This window comes from Plasmodium sp. gorilla clade G2 (genome assembly GCF_900097015.1).
Source record: "Plasmodium sp. gorilla clade G2 genome assembly, chromosome: 11".
NCBI classification, from domain to species: Eukaryota; Apicomplexa; class Aconoidasida; order Haemosporida; family Plasmodiidae; genus Plasmodium; species Plasmodium adleri (nom. inval.).
In genome coordinates, this window is record NC_041703.1 from 315,001 (window position 1) to 338,720 (window position 23,720).

At 19.1% G+C, this 23,720-nt stretch overlaps 5 protein-coding genes across 5 annotated transcripts in view; 4 read left to right on the plus strand and 1 right to left on the minus strand.

The window, feature by feature from the left end:
- PADL01_1108300 (conserved Plasmodium protein, unknown function) overlaps positions 1-1,544 on the plus strand; it is a gene marked incomplete at both ends in the record, with an annotated part of 2,463 nt that extends 919 nt beyond the window's left edge. The window contains one exon of the mRNA XM_028682533.1: positions 1-1,544. This exon is cut by the window's left edge and continues 919 nt beyond it. Coding sequence (XP_028538802.1) covers positions 1-1,544 — 1,544 coding nt within the window.
- A 1,880-nt stretch (positions 1,545-3,424) lies between these two features.
- On the plus strand, positions 3,425-7,392 carry PADL01_1108400 (pre-mRNA-processing factor 6, putative; the record flags this gene model as incomplete). The annotated part of the gene is made up of 2 exons (XM_028682534.1): positions 3,425-6,863; positions 6,998-7,392. 2 exons carry the CDS (start codon positions 3,425-3,427, stop codon positions 7,390-7,392), a joined length of 3,834 nt encoding a protein of 1,277 aa, XP_028538803.1.
- Positions 7,393-7,899: 507 nt separating this feature from the next.
- On the minus strand, positions 7,900-9,091 carry PADL01_1108500 (conserved Plasmodium protein, unknown function; the record flags this gene model as incomplete). Its single annotated transcript, XM_028682535.1, has 4 exons — positions 7,900-8,370; positions 8,561-8,633; positions 8,792-8,858; positions 9,052-9,091. The coding sequence occupies 4 exons, from the start codon at positions 9,089-9,091 to the stop codon at positions 7,900-7,902; spliced, it is 651 nt and encodes a 216-aa protein (XP_028538804.1).
- A 3,405-nt stretch (positions 9,092-12,496) lies between these two features.
- PADL01_1108600 (asparagine-rich antigen) lies at positions 12,497-17,461 on the plus strand (the record flags this gene model as incomplete). The annotated part of the gene is made up of 3 exons (XM_028682537.1): positions 12,497-12,893; positions 13,072-13,185; positions 13,335-17,461. The coding sequence occupies 3 exons, from the start codon at positions 12,497-12,499 to the stop codon at positions 17,459-17,461; spliced, it is 4,638 nt and encodes a 1,545-aa protein (XP_028538805.1).
- A 2,607-nt stretch (positions 17,462-20,068) lies between these two features.
- Positions 20,069-23,344, plus strand: PADL01_1108700 (vacuolar protein sorting-associated protein 35, putative; the record flags this gene model as incomplete). The annotated part of the gene is made up of 2 exons (XM_028682538.1): positions 20,069-20,179; positions 20,315-23,344. The coding sequence occupies 2 exons, from the start codon at positions 20,069-20,071 to the stop codon at positions 23,342-23,344; spliced, it is 3,141 nt and encodes a 1,046-aa protein (XP_028538806.1).
- Between the last annotated feature and the right edge of the window lie 376 nt (positions 23,345-23,720).

Sequence of the window (23,720 nt, forward strand, 5' to 3'; positions counted from 1 at the left end):
ATAATGAATTAAATGTGAATTTATTATATGAAAATATTAAAACAATTAAATTAAATTTTGATATGATATGGTTACCTTTCTTTTCTATAATATCTAATTTTTCTTCATGGCAAAAACCATTATATTCCTTATTCTTTGTAACATATTTTTTCTTATCTTTCTTTTTTTCAAAATATTTCATCTCTTTTCTCTTACTTTTTTTAAGTCTAATTCTATTTATTATAGTTTCTATTATAAGAGAATGTGACCGCATACAAAGACACTCCAACATGGCTCAATCGATAAATAAAAATATCAAGTTACAAAGAAATAAAAGCCTGAATTATTTTTATAAAACAGACAGTTTAAACAATAATAATCTTAATGATGATATGAATAGAATCTATAATAACAATGAGTCTTTTACCTACTGGAGGAGGGTCAGGCGAAGCATATACCAAAATATACAATATAAAGATTATTTAAATAATAAGAAAAAAAAGACAACATCGCAAAAAGATTATGAAGAAATAAATGATAACTATTGTAGTTATAATGATGATGATGAGGATGATCATTATAATGATCAGAGTGATGAGAGCGATCAAAGTGATGAAATAAAAGATAATAATGAAAAAAAATATGAAGAAAATGAAGAAACCAAATCAAAAAAACAAAAAAAAAAAGACGTTACAAATAATAAAAATGATAATGATATTATATTAGATAATAATAATAATAATAATATGATTAGTCAGAGTGATAATTATGATGATATGGATAATACTAGTGAAAGTGGAACATTTACAGATTCCTCATTAAATAATGCAAGTACTAATGAATATGATAATTATAGCTCTAATTCAGTTAGTAATTCAGAGGATAATCTATTAAATGAAAGTAATAAAAGTGAGAAAAAACAAATCAAGGATGATAATAAGAATGAAAAATATGATAAATATGATAAAAATGAAAAGAATGAAAAGAATATTTCTTTAAAGAATATGAAACCCACTCAAAAAATGAATAAATATGACAATATATATGAAAATAATAATAATAAATATAATAGTAGTACTAGTAGTAATATTTATAACAATTACTATATTGATGATAATGTTAAAGATAATAATTTAGAAGATTCTAATAATGATGATAGTAGTGCTCTTAATTATACTGATGATGAAAATGTGGATCCAGAAAATAATTTATCTGTTATTAGAACTTTTATAAGAAATATAATTGATGATAATATTATAAATAATATAAAATATATTCATTATTTTATATATTGTTTTACTAAATGGTCACAATTATTCTTTTTTATTCTAAGGAAATTTGGATACTTTCTAGTTATATTAACCCTACTTACATGTGGTCTTAGTATATATTTTTATCCTATCATTGTCAGAATATTAAGAACTATAATTTTCTTATGTGGATTTGTAATATTGACATATAATTTTAAACCTATGAATATTTTCTATAGGTTTATATCATGTTTACATGAATATTATTATTTAGAAAGAAAAAGAAGACGTACCAATATTTATAATTATGACTAGTAATAAAAATAAATATATATTTATTATTACTATTAAAAAAAAAAAATTTTTTTTTTTTTTTTTTCCTTTTAATTCATATTTTAATTGAAAAGGGTTTTGATAAAAATGTTATAATAAATATTTGTTATTATTATATAAGATTTAAAAATTTATGTACACACAAGTATTTAAAAAATTCAACCATTTCTTTCTTTTTTTTTTTTTTTTTTTTTTACTGTCACAAAATGGATATAATTATATATATATATATATATATATATATATTATATATATGTATTATTTTTATTGTGTCAAATTTTAAGTTGATATATCACATTTTTAATAACTATATATCAATATGTATATACCCATAATAAATAATTTGTTTCCTATGTGTTTATAAAATTATATATTTATGTTTTCCTTTTTATTTTTCCTTTTTTTTTTTTTTTTTTTTTTTTGTGTAAGGAAACAAAGATTATTCATTAAATTGGATATAAAAAAAAGTATATATTTAGTAAATATATGATATATAATATAATATAATATATATAACCAAATCATAATTTTTGTTTATGTTCTTTATTCAAATATTAATATTGATATTAATCATTCATTTTAAAATAATCACAATATTATTATATATATATGTTTTTTTTTTTTTTTTTTATTTAATAAATTCATTACATTTAAGAAAAAACTCTTATTTTTATAAATTAATTCATAAAATACATGAAGCAGTTTGATCATAAAGATAAGAATAAATCACAACTGAAGGTTATATAAGGATCATAAGGGAAAAAAAAATTATTTTTTTTATTTTTAAATATTTTAATATGTTCAAATAAAAAAATAAACCATTTATATATATTTTTATCAATAAGATATATATATAAAAGAAAAACTTATAAATATGGAAATATAATTATAATATTATATTATTTGTTTTAAATATATAATTATATATAAAATATACATATATTTATATAATATATATATAAGCGCATAAATTTATATACGAACAGAATTTTCTTTTTTACTGATTCAAAAAAAAAAAAAAAAGAGAAAAACCATATTTATATGGATATAATATTTTTAAAGTATAGAAAAAAATAATATATATATTCATTTATATTAATGAAAAAGCTAACTGTATTATAATTTATTAAAAAAAAAAATATATATTAGATTATATCTCAATTAAATAACAATATAAATTCATCCATGGTATTTTGATATATAAAAATAAATAAATAAATATTTATATATATATATATATTACCATTTATACATTATGATTTCAAAAAAATAGATATATACAATTAATGTATTTATATATATATATTCATTTAAATTATTTAGTAAAAGATATTTTTATTAATTCTAATATATAGATTTTTCATTATAATAATATTATATATATACATATATATATTATTTTTTTTGTTAAACAAAATAAATAAAAATGTATATAAAAACCTGACCTTTGTAATCTTTCTTTGATTACTTCATTTTCCTTTTTTTTTTTGTTAATTTTTTTATATATATATAATATATATATTACTACATAATAAGATTATAAGACAATGATTACTAAAAGGTAAAAGTAATAATTTTTTAAAGTATAATATTATATAAATTTTTAATAAAATGCATTTGTAAAGTTTATAAATATACTTGTCGATCGTAAGTTATTAAAAAAAAAAAAAATAAATAAATAAAAATAAATAAAAAATAAACAAAAATATTATAACATAAATATCATATCATATAATATAATATTTTTTTATATTAAGGTTTTTTTTTTTTTTTTTTTTTTTTTTTTTTTAACGCCACCTCAACTTATATATAAATTGATATATAAGAGCAAAAAAAAAAAAAAATTTATGATATTTTAAAAAATGGATTTGACGTCGTTAAAAAATGACATGAAAAAAAATATAAAAAATGATGTATTTAAAAATATCAGTATTAATAATAATAAAGTAAAATTTGAACCATTTGGAAAACCACCACCAGGATATATTCCAGGTAAAGGGAGAGGAGTAACAGGATTTTCAGGAGGTGTGAGTAGAGATGATACAACAGATGATAAAGATAAGAATGATTATTCAGATTTTAATTATGATGAATTTCATGGATATTCTGAATCATTATTTAAAGATACTGAATATGATGAAGAAGATAAAGAAGCTGATGAAATATATGATAAGATTGATTCTCTTATGGATATTCGAAGAAAAAGTAGAAGAGAAAATAAACTTAAAGAAGAAATATCAAAAATGAGAGCAAAAAAACCAACCATACAACAACAATTTAGTGATCTTAAAAAAAATCTTGCTAATGTTACTGTAGAAGAATGGGAATCTATTCCAAATGTTTTACAATATTCATCTAAACAAAAACAAAAAAAAGTTCAAAAAAATTATTTACCTGCTCCGGATTCTTTAATTATGAGTAGAATTAATGAATCTAATATGCATCTTAATTTTAATAATTCTGTATCAAATCAAAGTGGTCTTAAGACACCTATTGGTTTAGGTTATCAATCCTCATTAGGTGTTCAAACTCCATTAGGTTTAAGAACTCCATATGGATTACAAAATTCTTTAAGTGGTCTACAAACACCATTAATTGGTATGCAAACACCATATATGAAAAGTTCTTCTTCATTATTTGGTATAGATACACCTTTAATAAATAATAATGTCAAATCAAATATGTCTATTAGTGGTTTGAATACCCCATTTACTTTATCAGGTTATAATACACCCCTGAACGCATCAAATATTAGCGGTTATAATACTCCCTTGCTTAATAATACACACAAATTATCATTAAACGATCTAGGAGAAGCAAGGGGAACTGTATTATCAGTTAAATTAGATGAACTTATAGATAATGTAGAAGGTCAGACTGTTATAGATCCTAAGGGATATCTAACAAATTTAAATGCAAGCAGTTTAATTAATGATGCAGATATAGCTGATATAAATAAAGCTAGATCATTATTAAAATCTGTTATAAGCACTAATCCAAAACATGGTCCTGGGTGGATAGCAGCTGCACGTATAGAAGAATTAGCTCAAAGAAAGGATAAAGCTAAAGAAATAATTATGAAAGGATGTATGGTATGTTCAAAAAATGAAGATATATGGTTAGAAGCTGTTAGACTAGAAGACAAATTAAGTGAGGTAAAAATTATTCTAGCTAAAGCTATCAAACATATACCAACATCAGTTAAATTATGGTTAGAAGCATATAAGAAAGAAAAAAATGTAGATGATAAAAGAAAGGTACTACGTAAAGCTATAGAATGTATACCTAATTCAGTGAAATTATGGAAAGAAGCTATTTCTCTAGAAAATGAAAATAATGCATATATATTATTAAAAAGAGCAGTTGAATGTATACCTCAATCTATTGAAATGTGGATAGCTTTAGCTCGATTATGCACATATACTGAAGCACAAAAAGTTTTGAATGAAGCAAGAAAAAAAATACCAACAAGTGCAGAAATATGGATTAATGCATCACAATTAGAAGAAAAACAAGGAAATATAAAAATGGTAGATATTATTATTAAAAGATGTATAGAAAATCTATCTTCAAAAAATGTTATCTTTGATAGAGATAAGTGGATAAAATTTGCTGAAGAATGTGAACAATCAAAATTTACTCATACCTGTGAAAGTATTATAAGAAATACTATGCATATAGGAGTAGAAACATTAAATAAAAAAAGGATATATAAACAAGATGCTCAAAATTGTATTAATAATAAATCGATACATACTGCAAGAGCTATATATAATGAAGCATTAAAAATATTTAAATCGAAAAAATCATTATGGCTAGCATTAGCAAATTTGGAACTAGCTCATGGAAAAAGAGAAGATGTTGATGAGGTTTTACATAGAGCCGTACAAAATTGTCCACATTCAAGTGTTCTATGGCTTATGTTAGCTAAACAAAAATGGTTAAATAATGAAATCGATAAAGCACGTGAAATCTTAGCTGAATCCTTCGTACATAATCAAAATGCAGAAGTGATATCTCTTGCTGCTATCAAATTAGAAAGAGAAAATAATGAATTTGACAGAGCTCGATTTTTATTGAAAAAATCAAGGGTCCAATGTAATACTCCTAAAATATGGATGCAATCTGTTCAACTGGAGAGGCTATTAAGAAATTATAAAGAAGCCAAATATTTGGCTCATGAAGCGTTAAAAATACACAAAAATTTTGATAAGCTGTATATGATAGCTGGACAGATAGAATTAGAAATGTATAGATATGCTAATGATGTAGAACTAAATGAAACAAGTGATAAAGCATCTATCAATAATGATCATGATGAAAGCAAATTAGGTGATATGAAAGATAATAAAATTAATACCAAGGATACAACAACAAAAGGTTATGGTACCAATAATAATGGAAGTAATAGTAACAGTTGTATGCCTAATGATATTTCCAAAGATATTTCTAATGAACAGAATGGAGGTAATAAAAATTTTAAAAACAAAAAGGAGGAGGAATATATTAATTTAGATAATGATCCATATAAGAATGCTCAGAAAATATACGAAGAAGGTTTAAAATATTGTGCGTCATCTATTAATTTATGGATATGTGCTATCGATTTACAAATAGAAAAAAAGAATTACACAGGTGCTAGAGCTTTAACTGAGAAAGCAAAAATAAAAATCAAGTATTTAAATTCTTTTAATAATAATAGTCATATTTTAAAAAGTAAAGAAATTATCGAAACGAATGAACAAATGTATGATACACATGATGATGAATATAATAACTTAAATAAAAATATGGATGGTTCGAAGAGTGTCAATAATACAGGTAGTAATATTTCTAAATCTAAAAATGAACTTGAAAAAAAATCATCAGTTAATAATAATGCATATGTTAAAGTAATCGAGAATTATGATTTATTATGGTTAAAACTAATAGAAATAGAATTATGTTGTAATAATAAAAATTTAAATCCTATAATATCAGAAGCATTGAAAGAATGTCCTTCCTCTGGTATTTTATGGTCAAAAGCTATAGAACTAGAAAATAAAAATTTACAAAATAGTAAATCAGTAAGTGCTTTTAATCATTGTGGTAATAATGCCTATGTTATATTAGCAGTCGCAAAATTATTCTGGATCAATTTTAAAATACAGAAAGCTAGAAAATGGTTCTATAGAGTAATTAACTTAAGTCCTCATTTTGGAGATGGATGGGCAACATTTCTCGCATTCGAAATTGACCAACAAAATGAAATAAATCAAAAGGATATAATAAACAAGTGTATAAAGGCAGAACCAAACAGAGGTAATAAAATATATATATATATATATATATATATATATATATATTTATATATATATATATATATGTTTATATTTATATATATGTTTATATTTATATTCATTTTATATTTTGATTTTTTTTTTTTTTTTTGTTAGGCTATTTGTGGAACAAAATTACAAAGAGAGTAGAAAACTGGAGGCTGAAATATCCACAAAAATTATATAAATATATTAAGGATTTATATCCTCATGTTTTAAATAAAAAAATTTCAGACCCAATTTGGAAAATTATTACCGACGAAAATGTAGATACTAGTTATTTGTTAACAAATCAAGAAAAGGATACAGAAAAAAAAGACGAATGTAATGAATCTGTTGAAAATGAAAAGCAATATCAAGAAGAAACAAATGATGTTGAGGAAGAAGATACAGAAAAGGATTCAAAGGAAGACCATAAAAGTGAATCAAATGAAAAAGATACAATGAAAAATAAGAGAAAAGATATAGGAACTAATGAAGAAGAAAAAGACAAAAAAAAAAAGAAAAAATAAATGATCTCACATATATAAATTAATTAATGTATGTCATATATATATATATATATATATATATATATATATATATTATCATTTTATGAATTACATATTATATTATAATATATTTTATTTTAGTATAATTTTTTTTGTTTTTTATATAAAATTTATTGAAAATTATAATTTTATATTGTTACATGGGATATTCCATTTTTTATATAAGTTAAATTGTTCATATATATATATATATATATATATATATATATATATGTATGTATGTATGTTATTTTTTTTATAATTAATTAGACTTTATAAAAAATTTAATTTAAACATTTGAAAATGTTTCAAAATAGGTTTTACAAATAAATATAGAAACATATATACATACATATATATATTAAAATTTGATGAAAAGAATAAATTAATTCCATTTACAAAAAAATAATAAAATGTACAAATACACACATATATGTAAAGACCAAATGTTTATTAAATATAAATATATATATACATATATTTATTTATTTATTTATTTTTATCTTCAGTTTTATGTTTATGTTTATGTTTATGTTTTTTTTTTTTCTTTTTTTTTTTTTTTTTTTTCTTATTTCTTTTTACATATTCATCATGATTTTCTTCGCTTGATTTATTAGTTATTAATTTACTATTATGTATAATATTTTCATTCTTATTAATATGTTTATTCTTAATTTTAATATCTTCTTTTTTGTTGATTTTTTCGTCTTCTGCTTGTTGATGTTGTTCTAAGCTAGTGTAAGCAGGACTTATTATACAAGTATCTTTTTTAACAAATAATGAGTACTTTATATTTTCATTATTTCTGACAATTTTTTCATTTGAATTATTATTACTACCACTAGAATTTGTTCTATTATTATTATTATTATTATCAGTATTGATTTTCTTCGCACAATTATTGTACATATTTTCCCACCACATCCCATTGTCATTTTCTTCATGTTCATTATATCCAAGCTGTATCAAAATAAGTCAAACAAACAAAAAGATGTATAAAGCATAAAGACAAATACGTATATATATATATATATATATATATATATATATTTATATATTTATATATTTATAAAAGGGGGAAAAAAAAAAATCAAATAAATAAACAGTATATATTTTATCATTTATTTAATATAACATTTTAACATATTACCCCATGTTCTCCATATTTTTTTATCTTTATAATTTTCACGTCTCCATTTTCGTGTTTTCCTAATCCCTTACCCCTTACAAAATAAATAAAAAAAAAAAAAAAAAATATACACATATATATATATATATATATATATATATTATAATAGACATGTTAAAATTATCATTATGCATTATTCATTAATATTTTTTTTTTTTTTTTTTTTTTTTTTTTTTTTTTTTTCTTTTTTACTTTTCCCATCCAAACTTTTGAAGAATATAAGAACCAAATTTTGATTCAACCGGTTTGGATTGATTTTCTAAAAAACAAAAAAAAAAACAAACAAAAAATTAAAATTAAAAAAGAACCGTAGAGAAAAGACCCGGAAGAATTATCACAAAAATATATAAAACAATTACATTTAATTATATAACTTTTATATTTTATATACACATAAACCTACAAATAACCTTTGTCTTAATATATATATATATAATATTTTTTATACTTACGAATATCACTTAATAATTTTTCATAATACTTTTTGGACATAGTTCTAAGTTTTATTATATATATGAAATTATTTCTTTTTTATTTTTTCACAAAAAAAAAAAAAAAAAAAGTTCAACATGTTTGACTTTAAATAGATATCTTATTTTGGGTGTATATATAAAAACAATTTTGTTATTTTTAAAAATATTATAATATAACGAATAGCATTTTTATTTTTTTTCGTTAATTTATTAATTTATATTTACAAAAGCATTATATATAAATATAAATATATATATATATAAATATATATATATATAAATATATATATATATATATATATATATATATATAATATTGTTATTATGTTTTCCTTTTTTTTTTTTTTTAAATGAATAAATAATGTTATAGAAATATATTATAATATTAACATATGTATCTATTAATATATATATAATGTCAACAAAGGAATATATATATTTCCCCCATAGGACATTTAAATATATTCAGTATGCAACATTATGGAACCTTCAATTATATAACAAAAACAAAAACAAAAACAAATACAAATACAAATATATATATTATAATATATATATATATATTTTAATTTATTATTATATTTTTTTTTTTTGTGGTATCTATATAATTCATACAAATATAGAGATTTTTTTCTTTTCTTGAAAATTAAAAAAAAAAAAAAATTAAAATTTCACATATGAAATATATTTATATATATTTTTTATTTATTTTGTATATATAATTGAATAAAAAAATATATATATTATTGCAACTTCTAACACTAGTTTAAAACCATAGATATTGATTATTTTTCTTATTTATTATTTTTGAATTTATTATTTTATTTTTTTTTCATCATTATTAATCTAGGCTTATATTTTTTTGATTCAAGGTTATTTATTATAAATATATTATAAATAAATTACATAATTATATAATAATACATAATATTATAATATATATAAATTATATATTAGTAATATTTATATAAGTGCATAAAAAATAATATGTATATAAATATATATATTATTACATATTTGTAATAATAGATAGTTTATTAATATTATATATATATATGATGATAAATGTATATATTATATTTTATTTAATATGAGGTTATCATTTAAAGGGGGGGAAAAAATACTTCACATGGTATATAATATATATTATATATAATATACATATAATAAATATAATATATATATAAATATATTATATATATATATATATTATATATATAATATATATATGTATAATTCCATAATTAAAACATAATAATTATATATATATGTAGTCTTAAAAATAAACCTTTAAAACATTAAATATTTAAAAAACACCCTTTTAAGGCCCAAAAAAAAAAAAAAAAAAAAAAAAAAAAAAAAAAAAAAAATTTACGTATATATTATATATATATATATATATATATATATATATAATATATATATATGTAAATAAAGTTTATAATATTATATATATAATCAGTATTTAAAAAATACTAAATAATATAATATATATATATATAAAATAATAAATAAAAAATTATATAATTATAATATAAATATGTAATATATATATATAATGTATATATAATAATATTTTTATTATATATAAAAATATGTTTACTATTTTTTTACATACATATATATATATATATATAATATTATTTTTATAAATATATTATAATTCTTATTATTTTATATTTTAAATACAAACATTTTTATTGTTTTAACGTAACTATAATATAAATTATACGAATGTAAAAAAAAAACCTTAAAAAAAACAAAAAAAAAAAAAAAAAAAAAAAACATATTTTTATATTAATTTACAAAAATAAAAATTTATGTTATGTGATATTTATATTATATATATACAATAAATATTATATATAATTATATATATCTTCATATTTTTTTTTTTTTTATAATATAATATAAAAAACAAAAGCATAGATATATATAATATAAGAAAATAAAACTATATTTATTATATTTATATAATATTTATTTATTTTTTATTTATATGCAAATGTATTTATATATAAATAATACAAAAAAAAAAATAAAGTAAAAATATTTTTTCCTTATATCATTTCACCAAAAATATTTCATATAATTAAAAGAAATTAGAAAAAAATACATACAATTTTTTTATTAGATATTATTATATAATATATATAATACAGAATTGTGTGAATAAATATATATATATATATAATATAGAAGTATTTATAAAAATACAATTTTATTCATATTTTTATTTTTATTATATTTTTTTTTTACGCCAACATCATTTTTTTTATTATATATATTATATATATATATATATATATCAAAATAATTATGTATAGAAGCACTTTCAAATATATAAAATATTGATAATAAGAATAAAAGCTAATTACAAAACGACATTACAGAATATTAGAAGTTATATATAAATACTATATAATATGTACATATATATTTATAATTTTTTGGAATAATAATAGATAGAAAGGAAAAAGAAATTGAAAATAATATCAAAAAAGAAAAAAGAAAATTTATAACAATTGTTTATTTTAGAAAAATGGATGTTCTCACAAGGTCATATTTCTTTTAAATTTAAAAAGATAGTTGTGGACAGATAATTCTTTTGTTATTTTTTTTTTTTTTCTTCTTTGACATTTTTTTTTTTTTCTTTTCTTTTCCTTATTATTCCATCAAATTTTTTTTTTTTTTTTTTTTTTTTTTTTTTTTCTGTTTGTATTCACACCCCTTAATCATTGAAGTAGTTAAAAATATAATATTATATATTAAAAGAGAAAAAAAAAAAAAAAAAAAAAAAAAGAAAAAGGCAAGATTGAATATTTTGGAGATATTAAAAGATAGATTTGAAAAAGAAAAAAAAAAATAATAAATAAATAAAAAGAGAATATATGTAATAACATCGTAAATATAAGATATATATATATATATTTATGTTTATGTTTATATTTATTTATTTATTATTGGAAATATATTTTTACCTATGGATATTTTCTGTCAAAAAATTAAAAGGAGAAAAAACGAATTGCCTAAATTATCTTAATATATATATTTTTTTGAAAACATTCAAGAGAATAAAGAAAGAATAAAAAAGAAATAGATAAACCATTATGTTTGAACAAAAAATAAATTTTGATATAATAAATAGAATATATATATATGTATTTATTTATATAATTGTTTTTTTTTTATATTTATTTGAAATATTATTATTTGAGCATAGCTATATATATATAAATATTATAATATTTTTAATATAAACAATATCACATAGCTATATAAAAGGAAAATATATTGCATAAAATATATATATATATATATATATATATATATATATATTAATTGCAATACGAAAAGAAGAATTAAATATTTTTCAATCGTTTGAATCTAGTCCTTATTTTTTGAGAAAAATATATTCTTAAATATGAGTTCAGTTAATGAAGATAATCAAATGGAACTTGAATTGAAGGATGAGGATGTAGCTGATGTTGAAAAGGATGTAATAACTGACAATGTTGAAGATGATAATGTGAATGATGAAAATGCAGGAAATGTAGAGAGTGTGGAAGGTGTTGAAGAGGATCATGTCGAAGAGAATGACAAAGATGAAAATGATGTTGTTATAGAAGATGATGTTAAAGAAGATGATGTGAAAGAAGATGATGTTAAAGAAGATGATGTTAAAGAAGATGATGTTAAAGAAGATGACGTTAAAGAAGATGATGTTAAAGAAGATGATGTTAAAGAAGATGACGTTAAAGAAGATGATGTTAAGGATGATGATGTTACATATGATAATAATAAAAACGAAGAAAATAAAAGTAGCAATCGTTGGGCTGATATGTGTGAAGATTGTGATGCTCCATTAGGTATATATAATGAAAAAATAAAATAATATTATATCAGTATATATATAAATATATACACTTATATAATATATATTTAATATATATAATATTTCATTTATTTTATTTTATTTTATTTTTTTTTTTATTGTAGTGGATACATACAATGACAATAACGATATGAAGAGCAAAGTTGTTGATAACAATTTTAATAACAACGATATGAATAATAATATGAAGCAAAATTATTATATGGCTCCAAAAAATGGTACGTTCATTTTTTAATTTTTTTTTACACTATATTAAAATTATCCAGCACATATATATATATATATATATATATATTTATATATATTGATATATTTTATTTATATTTCATTTATATTTTTTTTTTTTTTTTTTTTTTTTTTTGTGCAGATATGAATAATTATGCCACGTGCTACGAAATATATATACGCAATTTACATATTGATATCACTAAAGAAGAAATATATAACTTGTTTGACGGGTATCGAATAAAAAGAATTAATATTTTAAACAAGAAAGGTAAGACAGCTGCTGCATATGTTGAATTCGATAATATGGAAGATATGAACAGATCTTTAGAGTTGAATGCGAAGATGATATATTCTGGAAATAATTCTTTTGAACATGGTACTATATCAGTAATAATAAATAAAGACAAGATGAAGAATTTTCATGTAAATCAGAAGCAAAATAAATTCAAGAAAATGATTAATAGAAATAATAATAATTTTGGTAGTATTCGTCAAAGTAATAATAATATGAATAATATTATGAATAATTATAACGGCAACAATAACAACAATAATAACAATAATAATAATAATAACAATAATAATAGCAATAATAATAATAATAATAATAGTAACAACCATATGAACAACAATAGTAATAATAATATGTATAACCATATGAATAATAATAATAATAATAATAATAATAATAATAACCTGTTTTATAATGATAATAATAAAAACATGAAAATGGATATGATGAAAAATGTAGGAAATACAATGAATAATAATATGAATCAAAATTTTAACTATAACAATATGAAAGGAAGTTATATAAATAACAATCAACAAGTAGGAGGTTCAAACGTACATATGAATCACCAACAAAATAATAATAATATGTTAAATGATAAAATGAATAATAATACTTTTAATTTTAAAAACCACAATTATGTAAATAATAATCATATGAATAAACAAAGTATTGCTGATAATAATAATAATAATAATGTTCAAAGCGGAACAGAACAAAGGAAAAAATTAATTCTGAAAAAAAGATCTGTGCCACTAGATCAAAAAAGTTATGTTGTCAATCCAAATATTTTTGGAGAAGCCAAACCTGTTGATATTGATCCAGAAAAAATATTAAATGAAAGTACTACAAAGGAAAAAGACATAAACAGCACAAATGACAGCAATAATAATAACAATAATAATAACAATAATAATAATAATAATAATAGTGATGATGATGCTGAAAGGAGAATTGAAAATATGGATGATGTAGAAAGGAAAAAAGAACAACAAGAAGGAACAGATAAATATAAAAAATTAAGTCATCTAAGCAATAATAATAATATGAACGAATTTAATAAAGATCAAAAAAACAGTAACATGTCTAATAACAAAAATGTCTTCAACTACAAAAAAAATAACAACACTAATAGGAACTTTAATTATAATAATAATTTTACAAACAATTCAAAAAATAATAACAATAATAACAATAATAATAACAATAATAACAACAATAATAATAATAATACGAAGAAAATATTTATGATGAATAAAAATAATGCAAATAATAATATGAAAAAGAGTATGAACAATTTAGATAGTAATAATAATATGTCAGGAAATAAAAACCTAACAAATTTAAATCATTCGGGTAATGTGAATAATAATAATATGATTAATGATGTGAACAATAAAAAGATGAATAATATGAATAATAAAAATTTTAATAAAAATATAGATAATAATATAACTAGAGATTTTGCAAATTTAAAAAATAATAACCTAGATGAAAATAAAAAAAATATTAATGTTAGTGTTATACATAGCCACATATATGAAAATAATAATAAGCTATATGGTTCAAATCAAGATGAAGATACTTCAACAAATAATAATATGAATAGTAATTATGTAAATAATGAAGTAGCAAATAGTAGTAATGTCAAAGGAAAATTTAGTAACTTTAGAAATTCACATGCTAGTATGGACAAGAAAAATATAGATCATAATAATAATAACACATCATATCAGAAGAAAGAATTAAATATAATAAAAAAAGATGATAAAGCTAATATTAAAAATATTATTATGAAAAATATTAAAAGAGAAGATAATAATAGTAATAATAGTTCATACAATGCTGGTGTTAATTTGTCAAACTCAAGTCACTTCCGTAATGATAGTTCATCAAATATCAGAGGTCAAAAAATGAATGATAAGAAAAATACAGAACATGATTTATTAAATAATGATAATAGAGATAGTTCAAAAAATGTAGATGACGAACAAGGATATGACAATATGAATAGAAATATGAATTCAAAAGGAAATACAGATAGATATAACAACAGCAACAATAATAATAATAGTAATAATAATAGTAATAATAGTAACTCGTATAATTATAATATGGAAAATCTTTATGATAGCTCATTGAAATATGTAAAGAATGCAAACAACTTAAACAAAACCAAAAAAATAACTGCAGTAAAAACAGTTAAGGTTATAGCTACAGAAAAAAAATATGATGATGAAAATGGAGATGAAGATAATAAAGATGATATTAATAGTAATAACATAAATGGAGAAACAGGAAATGAAAAACATTCCAAAGAAGATAAATACCATGATGATAAAAAATTAGATAATTCAAATGAATCTATAAAGAGTAATGATAATTATACTTATGAATCAGATGTCTCAGATAATAATAATAGTATAGATAATAATAATAATAATAAAGATATAACAAGTACTAACCTGAAATCTACTTTATTGCAATCAAAAACAAAAAGGAGAGTTAAGAAAAAAACAACAGACGAAACAGAAAATAATAATGTAGAAAATAATGAATCCAATGCCGATAATAATGCAAATGCTGCACAAGGAAAAAGTCAAAAAATTGATATTCTCATCAAGCCAAATTTAAAGAAAGGTGAAAATATATGGGAAGCTAGAACTCATCTATTGGTTGAACAAAAAGAAAATGCTGTATCAAATGATAAGGCATCACATTATAGTTCTAGAAGAAGTAGGTCTCATTCTAATAAAGTAAGCAGAGGTAGTAGTCGAAGAAGAGAAGGAAGTAGTAGAAGAAGAGATAGTAGTAGAAGACGTGACAGTAGTCGTCGAAGAGATCGTTATAGTAGACGATATGAAAGAAGGTCCGAAAGAAAAGAAGATAGTAGAAGAGAAGAAAGAAGAGGAGGTGATAGCAGAAGAGATAGTAGTAGAAGAGACAGTAGTAGAAGAAATGATAGAAGAGATGAAAGTAGAAGAGATGAAAGTAGAAGGGATGAAAGTAGAAGGGATGAAAGTAGAAGGGATGAAAGTAGAAGGGATGAAAGTAGAAGAGATGAAAGTAGACGTGATGAAAGTAGAAGAGATGAAAGTAGACGTGATGAAAGTAGAAGGGATGAAAGTAGAAGAGATGAAAGTAGAAGGGATGAAAGTAGAAGGGATGAAAGTAGAAGGGATGAAAGTAGAAGGGATGAAAGTAGAAGGGATGAAAGTAGAAGAGATGAAAGTAGAAGAGATGAAAGTAGAAGGGATGAAAGTAGACGTGATGATAGAAAAGATGATCATGCTGATAGTGTTACAACCAAAAAAGATGATTATAAAAGAAGAGGAACAGATGATAGCAAAAAAGAGGATAATAATAGAGGAGGAAGTTCATATGATTATAATAGTAGAAAACATAGAACATATGATAAACATAGTAGTAGTAGAAATAATTATGATAGAAAAAGAAATAGTAGATATAGTGTATCAGATAAGAAAAATTATGATAATAAAAGTTATATATCAGATGATAAAAGAAAACATAGAGATTCATATGATAAAAGTTTTAGAAATTCACATGATAGATTAAGTTATAAAGATAATTATGAAAAAAATAAGGATATAATTTATGAAAGAAATAGTTATATAGATTATGATAAAATGGATAATAAATATTTTTCAAATAATTATAATTCCTTAAGACATAATAAAAATTATAAACATCATGGTTCTCACTCCAAAATTAATAACTATAATTATTCAAATAATTATAAATCATCAAATTATTATAAATATTCATCTAAAGGTAGTTTTTATAAAGATACTAAATCTTCATCCAAAGTAAATGAGAAAGATAAACAAGAATCAAAAACAGAAATGCAAACCATTCCAAAGAAAGCTATTGTAACAGCTGTTAAAACAAATAATGTTTCTATAAAAAAAAATAGATACGAGTGTTTAGGAGATGCTGATGAGAGCGACAAATGAATCAAAAATTAAAAAGAAAAAAGAAAAAAAATATATCTATGTGTGAATATATATTAATAAATATATTTATTTGTACACTTGAATTAAAATTCAAATATGATGTGTTATCAATATATATATATATATATATATATATATATATATATATTGACCACATTGTGTTTATATATAAAAACACGAAGTGTTGCTTATGCTTTACAAACCATATCTTTTATTTTCATATCGTACTTTAATGTATTTTTTTTTTTCTTTTTTTTTATTATTTAATTATATTGTTATATATATATATATGTACATAATAATTTTATAAATATAATAAAGATTAACAATTTATTCAAGTTTTCATATTTTTTATTATTTTATTTTACCTTATTTTATATGTGTATATCTTATCCTTTATTTTTATCGTGATAAAAAAAAAAAAAAAAAAAAAGAATTATTTATTTATATTTCTGTATTTCACACTCAATAATAATATTATATATATATAAAATATACATATATTTATAATTTATTATATATGTGAAGATATGTGTATTCATATGAATTCATTTTTAAAATAAATGTTACTAAAATTAAAGAAAAAAAAAAAAAAAAAAAGGAAAAAAAAAAAAAAAATATATAGAAAATAAATGGAGAAATAAAGATAGAAATAATTAAATCGTTTTGCTTTAAAATGTTTGAATATGTTTATATATATATATATATAAAATGGAAGTGCGCAAATATATTTTTAGTTATACATATATATATATATATATATATATATATATATTATTTATATATATGTTTACAAATAGTGTATTTATACATTTCCATTTTATACATATACATTTTTGTACAATTCTAATTATTATTTATATATTAGTGGTTATAATATTCTCTTGTATTATTCCAATATAGTTTTTTCTTTTATTTTATTTTATGCTTTTTTTTTTTTTTACTTATAATTTTTTTTCTTTTTTTTTAATGTTCACGTTACTATAATTAAATAAGAAAATTTATTTTTTTTTTTCATCCTACATATTATATATATATATATATATATATGTATATATGTATGTAATAAGTAGTTGTCAGTTAAAAAATATATATATATAAGTAACCAAAGACGATGTTATGAAAAAAAAAAAAAAAAAAAAAAAAAAAAAAAAAAAAAACTAATAAAAGTAATAAAAGTAATCTTTCAATTATTAACTTTATTCAAATTTTGTAAAAATATTATATTAAAAAAAAAAAAAATTCTAAATATAAAAATATTTTAGGAATAAAACACTTGATTGTTCTTTATTTTGTCCATTTTCTTTATTATTGTAATGGTAAAGAGATTTTTTTTTTTTTTATTATTTCGTATAATTACCCTGTGGTTGTAATATTAAAATAAATACCCAGGTTTCTAATTTTATATTTATTATATTATATATTTTATAAATATTAAACAAAAATATGTCATTTTATACTACACAATTATATATATATATATATATATATATATATATATATTAAATAATAAGTCATATTATTTTTTTTTTTTTTTTTTATATCTTATGATAAAAGTATATATATCAAGGAAGACTTTTATTTATTATATTAAAATAAAAAAAATAATTTAATATAAAATAATACACAATATTAAATATGTGTCACCAATGTAATTAAAAAAAATAAAATTTATTATATTAATTTATTAAACATATTTCTTAAGGAAATTTTATTTTATACGAAAATAAAAAAAATAAAAAATAAAAATAGTATAATATATATATATATATATATATATATATATATATATATATATATATTTCATTATATATATAATATATATAATATATATATTTTTTTTTTTTTTGGGCCTAAGAGTTTTTAAATTTAAAAGAATATCTTCAAGTATGTACACACTATATTTAATAATACATACATATAAATAATATATATATATTGTATGAAAAATTATTTTTTATTCAAATTTTTTTACCCTATTTTTTTTTTTTTTTTTTTTTTTTTTTTTTTTATTGGAAAATGCTACTTCTATTTTTTTTTTAAATGGTATAATTCTTTTTATATTGAACAGAAATAAAATGTTTACATGATATATTTTTTTATTTTTTTGTCAAAATTAAATATATATAAAGTGAATCATGATAAAGGATAAATGAAAAAGAATAAAGGATGAACTATGAACATTATACATAAATAAATAAATAAATAATAAATTATGTGGAATTTTATTTATAATTATTTTATTTTTTTTTTTTTTTTTGATATTAATATATTTAAATATATATAATAGTTTCATTTTTTGTTTTATTTTTTCTAATTAAAAATAAAATATATTGATATATATATATATATATATATATAAATATTTATATATTGAATTAAAGAGGAAATATAAAATATAATATACATATATATATATATATATATTATATATGTGAATGAAATAGGTGGGTATAGTGTCATAATATATACATTTCTTGATATTGCAAAATTGGGTATAATTATATATATATATAATATATATATATATATATATATAATATATATATGTAAATTTATTTATGTTTGATTTTTTTTTTAAAATTTTTGCCGCTTATAAAAATAATAATGAGTACATATAAAGATAATAATAATATAAATACATTAGATCAAAAGAAATTTTTGGACGAATGCATTTTTGTAGTAAAAGAGCAAAGCTTCTACATGAAGCAAGCACTGGTGAGTACTAAAAAAGTTTTGAAGAAATGAAAATGTGAATATTTAAAAAAAAAAAAAAAAAAAAAAAAAAGAAAAGCACACACATATATATATATATTGTACATATACATATATATATATTTTTTTTCTTTTTAGGAGAATGGGTCACTTAGAGATACGTTAAAATATGCATCGAATATGCTGTGTGAACTGAGGACGTCCCACCTATCCCCAAAATATTATTATGAATTGTACATGTTAATATTTAACGAATTACAACATTTAGATAACTTTATCAGCGACAAGAAAAAGCATAAGAAGAAATTTATTGACATATATGAGAGCGTACAACATGCTGGTAATATTATTCCACGTTTATATTTATTAATAATAGTTGGTAGGAATTATATAAAGAATAAAGATATAAAAGCAAAATATATATTAAAAGATATGACTGAATTGTGTAAAGGTGTACAACATCCATTAAGAGGATTATTTTTGAGATATTTTTTAATTCAAATGTGTAAAGATAGAATACCAGATACAGGTAGTGAATATGAAGAAGCAGGAGGTGGAAATATTGATGATGCTTTTGAATTTTTATTAACAAATTTTTATGAAAGTTTAAAATTATGGAGTCGTATGAATGATAAAATTATTAAAGTACCAAATATGATACAAGATAATAATACTATGAATAGTAAAATAAAAATATTAAAAGAAAAAATGGATGTAAAAATGTTAGTTGGATCAATATTAGTAAGAATGTCACAATTAGAAGGTATGACTAAACAATATTATATTGAAAAATGTTTACCCAAAATATTATTATATTTATCTAATATTAATGATTCTTTAATACAACAATATATTTTTGAATCCATAGTACAAGTATTTAGTGATGAATGTCATATATATAGTCTAGAAATATTATTAAATGCTATATTAAAAATGAATACAAGTTTAGATTTTAAAAGTATACTTATTACTTTGTTAAAGAGATTAAGATCTTTTATTGAAGCTAATAATAAATGGGATTTACCAAAAGATATTGATATATTTAATTTGTTTTATGATCATTTGGTAGTCTATATCAATAGAACCTTGGATACATATACAAAGGTTAATTATAATGATACAAATAATAGGTCTCCTCTTGAGAGCCTGCATGGATATCCAGATAACGACCCATCCAAAGGAAAGGCAAAAAATAACATAAATGATGATGATAATAATAATAATGATAATAGTAATGATAATAATAATAATAATAATGATAATAGTAATAATAATAATAATAACAACAATAATAATAACAATAATAATAATAATAATAATGATAATACTAATTATTATAACCAATCCAAAAACTGTGTACAAAATGGACACATTAAAGTCGAAAATATTAACCACACAAATGATAAAAATATAAATAATAATAACCATACAAATAATGATATCAATAATAATATTCTTAATAATGTGGGACATATTAATAATAATGATCTTAATAAAAATAATTCTGGAAAAAACTGTACTATAGTAAATACTGAAGAGTTTGTAAACAATGTTGTAAAAATGCTACAAGTTATTTACGAATTTATATTTTTATGTATACGTATATATGATGATGATATTATTATTAGTAAATTATTTGGTTTGCCATATACTATTGCTTCGAATGTAAATATGAATAATGATACTATATGCGAACAAATTATTAGCATTATTGTTCTTCCATTTAATTATTTAGGATTAAGTGCTTTAAATGCCAGAAATATGCAAACTTTATTAAATAATATTACTGAAAAACATAAAAAGAAATTAAGCTTAGATATTATTGATGCTATTATAGAGTGTAAAAAGAAATATATAACATATGAAGATGTAGAAAAAATATTGAAATATATTTCTTATATTTTTCATGAAAAAAAAAATAAAAAAAATAAAGATAATGAAGATATATTTAATTTAGAAAATAATAATTCTGCATATACATGTGAAAAAATATGTAAATTCTTTCATATTATTACAAATACAAAGAATATTGAAGAAAAATATAATATATCTATGTTATTTTATAAGTATATTTCTAACAGCACTTATTTAGTACATCTATTACCAACTATTATATTTACACTTCTTCATGTTGTAACTGAGATAATCAAACTATGTCAACAAGATTATTTGAATCAAAATGATAACAAAAATAACAATAATAATAATAATAATAATAGTAATACTATTGATATTATGAATAGTAATATTAATATGAATAGTAATAATAGTATGGAAAATGAAAAAAAAGAAGATAATCTTAATTCTTCTGATTCATATAATATATATTCAAATGATGAGACTCATAAAAACAATTTTAATAATTATTTACATAATAATAATGAAAATAATTTTATATTAGATGAAAAAAAAATTAATCAATATAATATGTATGTCAAAAATATATTCAAATTTATTCATACCAATTTATTAACAGTAGCTAGCCAAATGCCTATTTTAACATTTAAATTATTTTTATATAGTGCTATAGTTGTAAATAATTATAATATTTTTGTACAGGCTCATGAATTTTTAACATTTGATAATTTAGAAGCAATCTGTTATGAATTCATTACACAACCTTTAATTATATATGAAGAAGATATTAATATTTCAGCTCAACAATTTGATTGTATTGTATGGATTGTAGGTATATTATGTTCTCATATTAATCTTCTTGATAATGAAAATTATAATAATATTGCTCTCAAATTAACACAACATGCAAATAAATTATTAAAAAAAAAAGATCAATGTATAGGTGTATTAAAATGTTCCCATTTATATTGGGAAAATAAAAAATATAGAAACAGTACTAAAGTTATAGAATGTTTACAAAAAAGTATAAAGAATGCAGAAATAGCTATGCAATCAAATTCTGATAATATAATACTATTCATTTATATGTTAGAAAAATATCTTTATTATTATGAAGCACAAAATCTTGATGTCTCAGAAGAAACATTACATTATTTAATAGATATATGCCAAGATTATTACAATAAAACTAATGATGACACAAACTTTAAACAAGAATACAAAAAGGTTATTAAATATGTACATGACAAACAAAAAAATTCAAATCTATTTCATAAAATTAATATAGATACATCCATATTGAGATCATAAATAAATATGCTCCTCAATTTTAAGAAAAGTGCTAAGCATTGCACAAATAGGGATAATACCATGTACATTAAATGAAAACCAGAAAATAAAACCAAAAAAAAAAAAATAAATAAATAAATAAAAATATATATATATATATATATATATATATATATATTATTTTTATTAGATAAAATATGTAATTTTTATTTTTACAGTTTACAAAATATTTATATAAATCCTTTTAAATAGACATGTTTTAATTGTTCATTTAAATGTTTAAAAAAATAAAAAAGAAATATATTTTTTTCACGTATATAAATAAATAAATAAATATATATATATATATATATATATATATATATTGAAACTTTTACATGTTTTCTTTTTTGTTGAA